This window comes from Empidonax traillii, unplaced genomic scaffold, assembly GCF_003031625.1.
Source record: "Empidonax traillii isolate 1590-97213 ecotype Southwest subspecies unplaced genomic scaffold, ASM303162v1 scaffold27:size3997909, whole genome shotgun sequence".
NCBI lineage: Eukaryota > Metazoa > Chordata > Aves > Passeriformes > Tyrannidae > Empidonax > Empidonax traillii.
The window spans coordinates 2,646,593-2,660,007 of NW_020955220.1; the positions used below are offsets into that span (position 1 = coordinate 2,646,593).

The 13,415-nt window shown below is 35.1% G+C and overlaps 1 protein-coding gene across 1 annotated transcript in view; it reads right to left on the reverse strand.

Annotated features, from left to right (window-relative positions):
• Positions 1-3,071: 3,071 nt before the first annotated feature.
• DNTT (DNA nucleotidylexotransferase) overlaps positions 3,072-13,415 on the reverse strand; it is an 88,657-nt gene continuing 78,313 nt past the window's right edge. Inside the window, exon 11 of the mRNA XM_027908988.1 lies at positions 3,072-4,268. Coding sequence (XP_027764789.1) covers positions 4,182-4,268 — 87 coding nt within the window. The 3' untranslated portion in view covers positions 3,072-4,181. The remainder of the gene's footprint in view (positions 4,269-13,415) is intronic.

The window sequence follows — 13,415 nt, forward strand, 5'->3', positions numbered from 1 at the left end:
CCTCCTCATGGAAGTGGCAGCACGAAACAGCCTTGGCTCTGTGTAAGCCCTGCTCAGCAATAACAAAACCTCTATATTATCAACCCTGTGTTCAGCACCAATCCAAAACACAGTCCCATACGAGCCACTGTGAAGACAATTTACTCCAGCCCAGCCCAAACCAGCACATCATGCAAACCAAAAATGCAAAGACCGGGGAGATGAGGGACAAAGAGAGGTTGACAAATAGTTTGTGAGGTTTATGTTTTTAATGTTTGATGCTTAGGGTGGCATTCTAGCTGAAAATATGTGTGATGTCAAATACAGGAAAGCAGAGCTGAAATGGTGGACTGAAATGGAAATGTGGAATAAATTATAGATGCAGACTAATTTGGGAATCTAAATATCAAGAGCAGGCACTTCTAGAGCAATGCCCTTGTAGACACCTAAGCATGATGTGAGGCAAAACACACATAGTAAAATTATGACAGAGATATAGTACATCTGAAGATACTTCATTTCCTCATTTAAAGATCCAAATCTTTAGTTAAAAATAAATTGACCGAATCAGAAGTTCGAATTTTACAGTCCTAATGTATAATATCACAAATCATACAAAAGAAGCTTTAAACAAGCACCAGACTATTCATCCAAAGTAATCACTAAAAAGGAATTACAAAAGACCATTTTTCCTAAGGAGCCTCATCAGCTAAACCAAGTTACATCTGATGCATCCTGTTTAAAATAAAAGATACGTAGTGCACCCACAGCAGAAATAAAGATTGCTTGGTCCTCCTTTTAAGGAGAAAGGTTTTCAGAGCTCTCTGTCTTCATTTCTTTATGTGGCTTTAATTAATCTTCAGACCCAGGACTTGATTATTTTAACTGCAGTTTCCAAAGAAAACTGTATAATAGAAAGAAATAGCTGTTCAAAAAGGGAAAGAATGCATTTCATATTAAGGAATAAAATGGTCTCACCTGAGAAAGCCAAACAATTCTGCCTGTAAACTACAGAAAACACATTTCACTTGGTGATTATAAGGCATGCAGATCTTTGGATTTGGTGGGGTTTTATATGCATAGTAGCAACAGTTCTCAGATTTCCAGTACTTTGAAGAAAGTCCGTGTGGCTTCAGCTGTATTGAGCATTTGGGTTGCCTGGATTTGCAAATTTGTAAAGCTGTGTAGATAGAATTAGCTCTTCCTTCAGAGACATTAACTATATTACTACCCACCAATCTAAATATATCTCATTGTTTTTGCCTTGAGAGATTATTTGACAAATTATAAATTACCACAAACCATGAAAAAAACCCAGTGCCTTTGTTTTTAACTTTTACCTTTTTTTCCCAGAGATAGAATTACTGAAAATTTTTAGAGAGTTAGGCTGTAGATGCTTATAAAACCAATGATCCTTCTCCACTCACTACTTGCCAAATTGCCTTGGCATAAAGCAGGAGAGGAGGGACAGACATTTTAAAAAAAACAGCCTCCAGGGACTTTATAACTGAATTAGTCTGATATGATTTGTTTCTGATTAACAAGTTACCCATAACCTATCACTTGATTTTCCCCTAGGTGCTTTAAAAATATAGTCTATTAATCATCCTAGCAATTTAGGAGATATTAAGTGCACTGATATAAAGTTCTCTCTTCCTTTCCTCCTATTAAAAATATTGGTCTGTTCTTGTTACAAGTGTTTACCCTTTTTCAGGCCCTGAGGCCTCACCTGTCCTTCATGAGTTCAGAAGTATTGTTACCATTGACTCCAACAATTCCATCACACTGTAGAGAGTTTTCACTAGCTCATGGATTCAGATATGTTCAGTTGATAAAGGTTTTATTTCCTTTAACCTGTTTCATCCCAGCTCTCCTATATGACTTTTGTCTTTCTTAATTACTGTCTCAGCTGACTAGCACTGAAATGATTACAGGGCTGAGACTGTTCAGAACTGCAGGACTAGATTTAATTGATGCAAGAAGCATAATGTTATGATTCAGAGTTTATTTACTAAAAATGGAGTGCCTGCTTTTCTGGTTCTGCCAGTCCATGCGCAATGAGTTTAGCTGGTGCTATCAAGGATGACCCTGCATACAGTGCCTACAATACTGACTGGGGTACCAGCTTCTTCAGGGAGGGTGTTCAGAACAGAAACTATCTTCTTCATGGTCAAACCATCCTGGTCATTTACTTTGTTCTTCTGTTTAACCCAACTCCTCATTTAAAACTTGCATAGTATTCTTCAATAGTTGATTCAGTGAGTAAGTTGTAAGATGTATTCTAACTAATGCTCAGAAAAATTGAGGGAATTCAAAGAATAAAGGGATATGCTGTTTTCTTCCAATCTTGCAGGAGCTGCCAGAAGTTGTGTTGGTATCTTCTCCCTTATTGGTGGCATAATTGTAAGTGATGTATAGGCAGACAAGATGGAAGGTATTTATTTATGTGGAATTCAGAATGTTTCATATTTCCTCCGTGCCTTGAAGTATGCAGAAACAGCACGACTGGAATGTATAATTTCTGATAAATGTTGGCCAAACAGAAAGAATATTCAGACAAGGCTTTTGTTCTCTTGCACTAGGACTAAAAAAAGCCACTGCCATGTAAGTGTCAGCACCCTGATGCAAAACACAGAGAAGATACTTCACACATCAGCACAATAATGCAGGAATGCCAATGCTTTATAGTTAGAGCAGTTTAGAAAGTAGCATTGTATTTTCAGCTCAGTTAGCAAAACTGCACTTAAATAGGATGGTTTTATTGACACAGGCAAGAAGAAAATTCCTGCCATTATCACATTTTTCTACATCCCTGACTGAGGTTTTAGAATAGTTTATGATGCAGTCTTCTAAAATTCCATTCCCTAGTTGAATAGAATGAGTAAACAAATCCAGAATACTTTTTCTGAGTATCAAATATTGTTTGAATATGGGAAGCTTTTACTGTAAGTAATAATTATTGTGCATAGCCTTGTCACTGCTGTTCTTTCACCATCATTTCAAGAGGTGTAGTCAGCCTCAAATGAGGAAAAAAAGTTCAGACTTTTAAGAAAGAAAATTATTTGACCATTCTTGGTGTTCTTAATCACCTTTATTCTACAAATGGCAAATGACTGGTCAGCGAACAGCTTCATGTCCTAAAGCACTAAATGCCCTTGTTCATTAAAGGATTTCTGTATTACAAATTTTTCATTACAATCACAAAGCTACCTGGACATTTTCTGAAACCAAAATACTTCATAGGATTATTTTTATCAGAAAGCCTCTCACATCCCAGGTGAACTTCTGACTAAAAAAAACATATACCTCTCTAGAGCAGAGAGTAGCCAACAGTTCAGGTAAACTTTCATTCCAATGCACATATATCTACCAATAAATAAATTTCCATGTATCTAAATTGACCACAGATAATGAAAAGTTTTCATTTTGGAGAGTCACCAGCCTGACAGTTGAAATAGTTGTTTTTATGCAGGTTATGATTCAAATTCCTGATTGAAGACCACACACCACCTAACCTGAATCACCTTTAGTCTGGATCAGTAATCCAAATTCATAGTATTTTTCTGCACAATTGAAGCTTAGTACTGAGTACTTTTCCTTTCAAAATTCCTTTCTGTGTAATGTTTTTTTAACTCTCACTGAATTATCAACTTGTTTACAACCTTATGTGGAAAAATATTACCAAGGAAGCCTCAATTTGCTGAGACTGCAAAGTAGATCTTGCCTAGGTCATTAAGCCTTATATAAAGTAGCAATTTCATATATGGATTCAGAAAAATACTTAAGAAATTCAGCTAACAATAAGAATATCTTTCAGTAATTTCTTGATTCAGCTCAAATGTTTTGAATTATTTAGGTATTGTCATAGCTGACTATTTAATAAGCAAGTATTGTTCACAGGAATGTTAAATTTCTATCAGAAGCAAAAATCTCACCAGTTTCAAGTTTTCCCCCCAAAACAAACTCTATCTTATCACTTCCATGTCAAAACTTAAAAAACTAATACAGAAAAGACTGAAAAGATTCTGAAAAGCTTGAACTCTTCTAGGAACATTAGCATGTGCAAATGACTTCTAATATATATTTAAATTTTTCAGTTGTCATAGAAACACATCTTGTATTATATATATATCTAAATTACACTGAGATATGGGCAGAAAGACCATTGCTGTCAATTGATGAATGTACAGTGGCAAATCATTTTAAGCATTTCTTTCCCATGGTTCAACATAATCCAAGCCAAGATGGGCAAAGATTTCTTCCTCACTTCCAGCTTTGAGAAAGATCCGCTGTGAAAAAAAATTAAAAAGGAAGTCAATAAGGGTGTTAGACAGAAATTCCAATTGATGTTTTCTGCTGTTGAAAAGGAGTTAATTTTTGACAGCTCTACCCATTACATTCTCTACAGAATACAATCTTCATCAGTGTGCCAACCCTGAAATGTGAAAGCATGTTAAAAAGAATTTTAATGCTGCTTGATCTTTTCAGTTATAATGACTTGTTTGGAACTTTGTTTTGATTTAGTTTTTCAACATTGTGTGCATAGGTATCAGGACTAGAACTCAAATCCAACCTTCACTTCCCTTAAATGAGGGTAAATTCCTTGACTTTCTTCATAAAATCATCATTTTTTAAAAAAATTAGTGCAGTAATATTCTCTATAAGTGCATCCAAGCTGATTTGATAGTTGCACTAAATATGTACAGCCCAGCATTAAAAGCATCATTTTTTTTTTTTTTACACACACAGTCTTAATGAATTTTACAGGAAAATCCAGTTTTGTTCTTCTGTTTTGCCTTTCTGATAATACAGGATAGTCCTTTTACACAGGAACAATCACAAGCCTAACTTCCCTACAATGACTGGTATAGTAAATTACACAGCCTTATGCATTCCTCTCATCACTAAAGTACAGCAATAATTAAAACATCTGCTAAGACCCGTGAATATAAAAGAGTGGAACCTCACAATTTAGAGTAGTTTGGAAGCAAAAAAGAATTCATTCCTATTGAAACAGAATACTTAATGTTTAGTCTCAATCAGTGTTCAGCTCTGAACAATCTCAAACTCTAGTGCCATAAAAACTTCAGGGTTAAGCTTCGTATGTTCTAGATTTGATTTCTACTGTGAAAGAGGATATGCTGTCTAGAGAACCCACTAAAAATTTTTCAGTCAGGAAAATCTCTGACTACTGTAAAGTTTAGGAACACGTGTTCCAGCACCTCTGCTTTCTCTGCTGCCAAGCAGTGCCTCCAAGAGGGCAATGCTGTCCAGCGTACCCGTGGGAATGGGTCAGGAAAAGGAATCAATAACTAGATGAGAGCAGGCCCATGGTACAACTTCTGGCACCAGAGATTCTCAGCAGTGAACTGACAGATCAATGTTGTGTCTGCAATAGCAAAGATTGCTTATAAATTGGCCTTTTTAGTCATCAGCATGCTTGTAGCAAGCATGGGTAGAGCCCTTCTCAAATCTTCGTTCGTGAAGCCTAGCCATGATGATGATGATGATTATAAATTATAGACATATGATATTCATTTTTCCTAGGAAGTTCTCATGTCAGATTCTGGAATAAAAGGAACCTCAAAATAGCACTGATGAGGGGAAAACTGATACTTTTTCCACATAGTAAAGAGCAGAAAAAATGATAGAAAATAAGATATTGAACAGAATCAAATAGAAGGAAAGAAGACAGTGTTAACTGCCACTTGGATAACAGTACTGGGGATATTTTGTTCCTCAAATATCTCCTGGGAGGACAGTATTTTAGGGACTTTTTTTTTCTTTCTCTTTTGCTATTACTAAGTACAACAGGACAACCCATACAGCTACAGTACTGGGGGGAAAAAAAATAAAAAGAAGTAGAACAACTAAAAATCTTACACTCATAGATAGATTTTATAGACACTCTTTAATATAAGCTCTTCATATCTGTGGGACCTCAAATTGCATCTCATTTTTTTTGTTCTGTCCCTTTATGTTTTCCTCCAAGCTAAACTCATTTTATTTGCTTGACAGGGAAAATTTTAATACAAAGTATCTGATGCTCCATACCATTCCCAGTAGCTACAAGCCATGCTTTTAAGTGAATCTCTAGCTGATATCTGCCAATTGCTTTAGCTTTGTGTTATTAATGTTAATCAAAACCTATGATTTTCCTTCTATGTCAATCTATGCAGAGCTTATACAGTGATGCAAATACAGTTATTGCATTCACTACTGCTCTTTCTTGCTTTTTTCGTTTCTTTTTGCTCAAGAAAAGTAATGAAATGCTTGCCTAGCTGGGATTCTTTTTCATCTTCTTACTAATATCCTGCAGATCCAAAACCTGCCCCATCAACATCAATCAAATTTACAAAAAACAATGCTCTGAAGCAGCTGGTATCACTCTTCTCTTATCCCAGTTAATCAATTCTGTTATTTCAATGGATGTAAATATTACATTTGTGGTTGCAAACATGACCATTAACTACACCTGATGTAGAACAGCTGCCATCCAAATGCTTTCTTCTACGAACTGCTACCTCTTATTTTTCATTTTAGCATTAATGATCAATAATACTTTTGATGAAAGGGAAGCAGAGAGTGAGACACAGAAAACACCACTTTATGATATCCTAACTCATGGGCAAAGTTCAAACAGCTATTATAGTACTATTGGCATTTGGGTTTGTACCACATTTTTATATGATGAAGCCAGCAAAACAAAACCATTACTTAATGAAGTAGAATTCTAGTTTTAGTTATGTAAATCAGCAATGGCCAACAGCACAGCCTTCTTGAAAAGCACACATTTAACTGGATTCCAAGTAGACTGATATCCCAGTGTTTATTACCAAATGACTTGGTAATAAATAGTATGTTGCAAATACCAAACTGAGTAAGTAATCTATTTTACCTGAACAATACTATAAATAACTTTCAGCCTGTCATTGTTGCATTTCATTACTATTTGTCCCATCTTGAGATGAACTTTAAAGATTGGTTTGAATACAAATACCTCAAAATAAAAGCTAGTACCATACAGTGTCTCTGATGAAATGGGATTTCATGGTTCTGAATCAGAGGAATCTGCTGGAGAGTAAAGTACTCCAGGTTTGTATGTACAACGTGTGCATATGTGCAATCCATTGTTCTGAGGATGAGATCTGTGGTGGAAATTTGACTAATTTCTTTCACTAAATCCTTATAATCCTTGGTATTAGCTGAGAAACAATAATTAAGTATGAAGTTTCCTGATTACTGACACAGTTCTGCTTTATAAGCTATTTGAACATTCTTGAATAAGTCACAGCCAAATTAAGCCCTTTTAAAGACCAAATAATTTCTTTCCATATCCCATTCTTCCTACTCTTTTCCTAGTTCTATTTTTATTTGCTTTACAGCTGTAATTTAGAAAGAATGCAGTCATACTTTAGGGCATTTCATTATCCTTTGGAAAACTATGACATTGTGTAGGAGGCACACCCCCTCCTTTTGCAAAAGACCCTGAAGGGCCATAATCATTAAGGACTGTCTGGACTCCTTCTGACATACTATTACATCAAATAAATTGGGGAAGGGAGGTGGAGAGGGCACGAAGAATATTGCCATCAGTATCTTGTTAACAATTTACAAAAACCTTTGATACAACTTTGCCTCTAGACAAGCATCTGGGATGTCATTAACATACACATTTATTCTAACCTTTTCTTTGTTTCCAGGATTATGCTGCATATTTTAAAATGGCAAATTTTTACACAGGGTGTTTAGTGATTTTATAATTTAATTCTTTTTCCTTCTCTCACTGATTTTCATGTTGTTTCACATGTGACACCTATTCATATCAGTTTAATTACCTTAATATTTACTTTCCTTTTTAAAATCATTTAAATGAAGATATAATGGCAATATGATCATATTTAACTTTGTAGTTCTTCCAGTATACTGAATGACAAATACCAAGCAGTCTAAACCCCCATTACTTTACATGTCTGAAATTATTACAGAGGCTGTAAGCATGACAATGATAAATGAGCAACAGAAAAGAAGAGGACAGACTGTCATTTGCAAGCTTGGAACTTAACTGTTCATTGTGCTTGGACAAAGTCCATTCTAAAAATAAGTTTTGTGGGTAAAGTCAGTTGTAGATGAACTATGATAATTACAGGACTTGCTCAATCAGCCATGGTAAAAAGTACTACAATGCACCCCTTTTTCTCTGATCCCACTTGCCCAAATAGCATTTGTATCCTTGAAAAAATATAAATATCTGTTAATTAAATTAATCAAACGAGCTTACAGAAAGAATTGTGAAGGCAGAAACATAAGTAATCCACCAAATAGCAAGTATTTTCCACAAGATTAGCTATGGGAATATTCCTGTATGTTTACCTGACCAACGTGTTACCCTCTCTGGTCTCTGTCCCTGGGATACTTCTGCAACAACAAGTGTTGATACACCACCACAGCACACAGGTCACACCGGTACTGCAGAAACTTTTAGGAAGCTGCTATATTTACTAAATCAGCCTTTTATAATGTATACCTTGCAATGTAGGTATGTGTTTCATTATTTTGTAACTTTCAGTTCATATTGACCTAAATTCCTGCATGACATGCTAAAAGTATTCAACTCATGAGACTGTCTGATCATTGCATCAGAAATGTTTACATAATCACGTCCACAGTACACTGAAGTCTGTTTGTTGTAACATTTCCTGCAACCCTTAAATTGACTGCAGCTATCTCCTGTACTCAATGGTCATATTTTATTGAGTCCAGTGCAGGATTCTGACACTAAATGGGTAGTGCATTAAATTAATTCTCATCTGTGAAAATGTTAGAAATAACCATATACAGAAATAAGCCCAACAAGTTACAATAGGTGCAAACAACCACCATTTGTATGGAAAAATTTCTATGAATGCTATAACAACCATTGTTGAAATTTTTCTAAACAAGTAGCTGTAGTATATGAAATTGTTTCCTGATATATGGTTATTAAATGTAATATGTGACAATAGCCCTAAGCAACTTCTTCTAACCCACAAAGTACTGAGGAGAAAGGAAATAAATAGACATTTGAAAGCTTGAAGTAGTCACATTTCTATTTATTTTATGATCAAATTTGCAGGGAAAACTGAAAATTTTGGGCTTGCATTACAAAATTCTTTAAAACCAGAAATGAGATCTGCCTGAAAGGTAAGAAAATAAAGAAAGAACAAAGAGATCTGAAAGCAAAAAGTATGTTGCTACATCAACTGTTCAAATTTTGAAAAACTAAAAATGTGTAGGCACCCACCTAATGGTTTATACCTATACAATTTCAGTTGCTTCCTATTTTTGAGTGTTCAAACCTCCTGTGACTGACAGTACAGCAAATTCAGTGAGGAGAAAAGTAAGGTCTCAGTGCAAAATTAAAGACACCCCAATGCTACAGGCTTTTTCATTTGACTACTTTGAGCCTCATGAATTTCTGGTGAACCTTAGCAAACAAGCCTTATGAAATCATGCAGATTCACTGCTGCTTTCCACCTGGGAAGCCTGTTCTGCCTCGCTAGCCTGAATATCTCCATTAGCTCACCATCAAAAGAAAACTTGAAAACACTGAGGTCACAAAAAAAGTCAAGCTCTGGCAAGGAAAGCATAGTTTTCAAACAAAAACTGGAGTTCCAAGGCCAACCACTGAAAGTGCTGAATGCCGATATGTAGGAATCCTTGGATGTGACAAGTACAAGGACCACCATCAAAGCAACTGAGTCAGGAAAGCCCAAGAGAAGACAATACAGACAGGGAGAACATATGTTCTGTTTCAGAAATCTTACATCTTATCTCAGAAAGGTCGTTTGTAGGAGAAGTAATCAGATTAAACAGACTGATGGATGAAAAATTATCCAAATTCACTCCATGGCACAGCTAATTGAAGATTCTATTTATTGACAATTAAGTTATTATAAGCTCTAAAATAAACACTTTGAGTTGTTATATATATCCTTGTTGTTATATATCCTTGATCCCCATCAAATTCAATTAGGTCCATCATGGAATCATACCTATGGACATGCTAGTAATGTTTTCTAAAAACAAGCAAAAAAAAAAAAAAAAAAAAAAAAAAAAAAAAAAAAAAAAAAAAAAAAAAAAAAAAAAAAAAAAAAAAAAAAAAAAAAAAAAAAAAAAAAAAAAAAAAAAAAAAAAAAAAAAAAAAAAAAAAAAAAAAAAAAAAAAAAAAAAGGAGGAGAGAGGACAAAATGGAGAATGGCAGTAAGAGTTAGAAAAAGACTAAAACCAAACCAGCATGGAGGAGTTACTGAATGATTAACTTGATGTGACCTTCTAATGGTGCCTCCTATGCTAACACTTCTTACAATACTGAACATGCTGATGAGCTTCTAAAGTTCAGCATTTTCACATGGAGAATGAGTGCAACACATATGACAGGATAGAGAGGTAAACAGAAGACAATACAGTGAAGAGAATTTTTCAGTGGAATTGTAGTTCAGAGATTTCGGTATTGATTTTTTTTTCCAGGTAAATGTGAACTTAGACTAAAATCCCTAATACAATGAGTCAAAACGTTTTACTCAAGCCAAAATTTACAGAACCACACAAATATACTCCAACCCCCAGCCAACCAAAAAGCAAACAAGGAGGAGAACCTAGAATAGAAAGCAGTGAAAAGAGAAGACGGGGGAAAAACAATAGCCTAGACAAATTTATCTGTGTCTTAATAAAGACCTGCAGCAGACTGAGTGAAAAGCATTAAACTGTTTTTGTTTAGCCTGCAAAATGATGCAGCAAAAAGAACAGCTACAAAGGGAGGGTGAGGAAGGATGTTGCAAGTGTTTCAATCACTTCCTGTTCAAAAATTGTTTACTCGCAAAATATTTCCACCTTTCTCATTATCAAACAAAATCACTTTCTGGAGTGATTTCTTGCAGAAAGATCTTGTGGGTTAACTGGTACAGCTAGTAGCTCTAAACAGTATAAGCCAAAAGGTCTGAAGAAACCTATGAAAAAAACAAATGATAACTCCCCATAACAGTAGTGAGGAATCGATTTCTAAGAAAAGTAGCATCTTTCTGAGATCATTTTTATGTGGTTTTGTCTATATTTGAGTTTACTAACCTGAAGACAAGCATCTTGGTTAGAATGATTTATAATAATACAAGAGGTGTGAGTGAAAGCTAGCCTCTCCCAAGCATATTTCTTTAAAATCTTCCCTAAACACCTAGCCCCATGCTATTTTCTACCCTTACCATGTAGAACTTCAGTCACTGAGCATCACCCTAAATAGGAGTGGGCTGTGGTTTATATGCTGCATGTCAAAAAGGAATACCCATGATAGTACATAGAGATTTTTACTAAAATAACTAAGAGAAGCCCAGCGCTGCCGCCAACACTTAAAAATTATTGACATTAGTAACAGAATTTGGTGACATCAATGTTAAGCCACGGGGACCATGTTTCTATTTCTTTTCAACAGATGGATTTGCACCACCTCCATCCATCTATAAATGGGTGCAGCCCATGCACCAGGATTTCCATCTGTCATTCAGGTCTGTCATGTTGCTCCTTCCAGCCTACCTTCAACATTGCAACCAGCTCCATTTCCTTCTTTATTGACTTGTAATGACCAAGATGAAAATATGTTTTGCAAACACTGATCAGGAAGCCAGCTACTTTCTCTTCCTCCTCCACTATGCTGCTGTTAACTTCACAAGAATGAATGTTGTACATCTTTTGGTGGAAAACATAAATCTGCTCTGAGCTTCAGTGTATCAAATAGCTTTGCAATTTTACACCCATTACAGACCCAGAATTTTGTAAAGCAGCTGCAGAGAAAGTGTTATGGAAGACTCAAAAATTCCTGCAGTGCACTGAGTGATATGAGGTTGAGAGCCTTCAATCTACAATGAAAGTGTGGGAATACAACATAACACCAATCCATAAAATAGTGGCCACTTCTCTGAAATCCCTAGCTGACTCATTAGGGTGGACAAAGTGCTAACAAGAATCACTGTAATCAGTAACTTTCACAGTGAGCAAAAATTATTTTATGGAGAAGGAGGGAAGGGAATAGAAGGGATAAAAGAGGCTAAGTAAAGCTATTTCCAAATAATTATATAAGAGCTTTCTAATAATTGTATTCAGTTATTATCTTGGTTAGTATGAATGCTGCCAGAAAGTACCATGGAAAAATGAAACTTCTCCATGGTCCTCCATATTCATGCTGCTATCCAGCCTGAAAGGGACAGCACCTCATTCTATCACCAGTCAGTCAGATAATATTCTCAGCACGAGACATTGCTTGATGAAAAAAAAACCGGATAGAATCAAGCCCCAAGGAACTTTGTAGTAATTACCCATCAGTATTTAACTTCATTATGGTCAACACACATCTTTTACATTTTGTGGATTGCTATAATGTCTGAGCACCTGTTTTCTAGTACTTTCCTAAACAATATCACTAACAACTTTCAGGTGTTCTTCCTTCCTTGTTTTCCCCAATCTTTTTCATTTGTTTTTTTCAGAGAGGTTTGGTTTTAAGACTGGCTGATGATGATTTTTGCTTTGCTTGTAATTAGACATTTTACTAAATGTTTGTGCTATGTTTATGAATGAGACTATCAAAAGCACAAACAATTTTATTATAGGAATAATTATAGAACATAAATGCTGAAGTACTAATTGTGCTAGAAATGTAAAGTATGTCATCAAGTTCAATAATAATATTCCACAACACTATGTAGACACTGTGCATTTTCCATTTGATAGTATCATAACAGTTTTCAGTAGCAAATAACCTGAAGTCCCTCTGACAATATATTATCTCTAAATGTAATTTTGTGTTTAACTGGTATTTTCTGTAGTAATATTCACATCACCATGTCTGCTTAAAAATAAAAACTAATCTGTTCCTAATCCAGCTACAAATAAGATGATAAATAAATCAAGAGAGAAAAAAATTACTCTTTGAAACGGCACTATAACAAACCATGATTGAAAAAGCAGTATTACAAGCATTATCCATTGACTCGATACCCTCAGGCAAAATCATGTGTAATGGTACTGATGCAAAATAATGCAGTGGAATTTATTCTAATAATTCTGGGCATGAATAATTTTTCAAGGTAATATAAGCCAGAATCATAAACTCTCATTTCATTTTACCACTGGACATGTCCTTTTAATCAGAAATATCAGACTAGAATGTTTTTCCTAAACTTTTCACTAACTCTAGTTATAGGTTTATTGATCCTAAATTTCTGAACAGTAAATAATAAATTAATCAAATAGAATAATCAGGCTAATATTAGGATATTCTAGGCACTTATCCTTTTAACTATTTCATTACATGGTATAACAAAATATCTTTATGTTTTCTCCCTGCAATCTACTTATTCCAAGTAGTTTTGATGGAGAAAGAAAAAGACCAGCGCTGAAGCACTAGCACT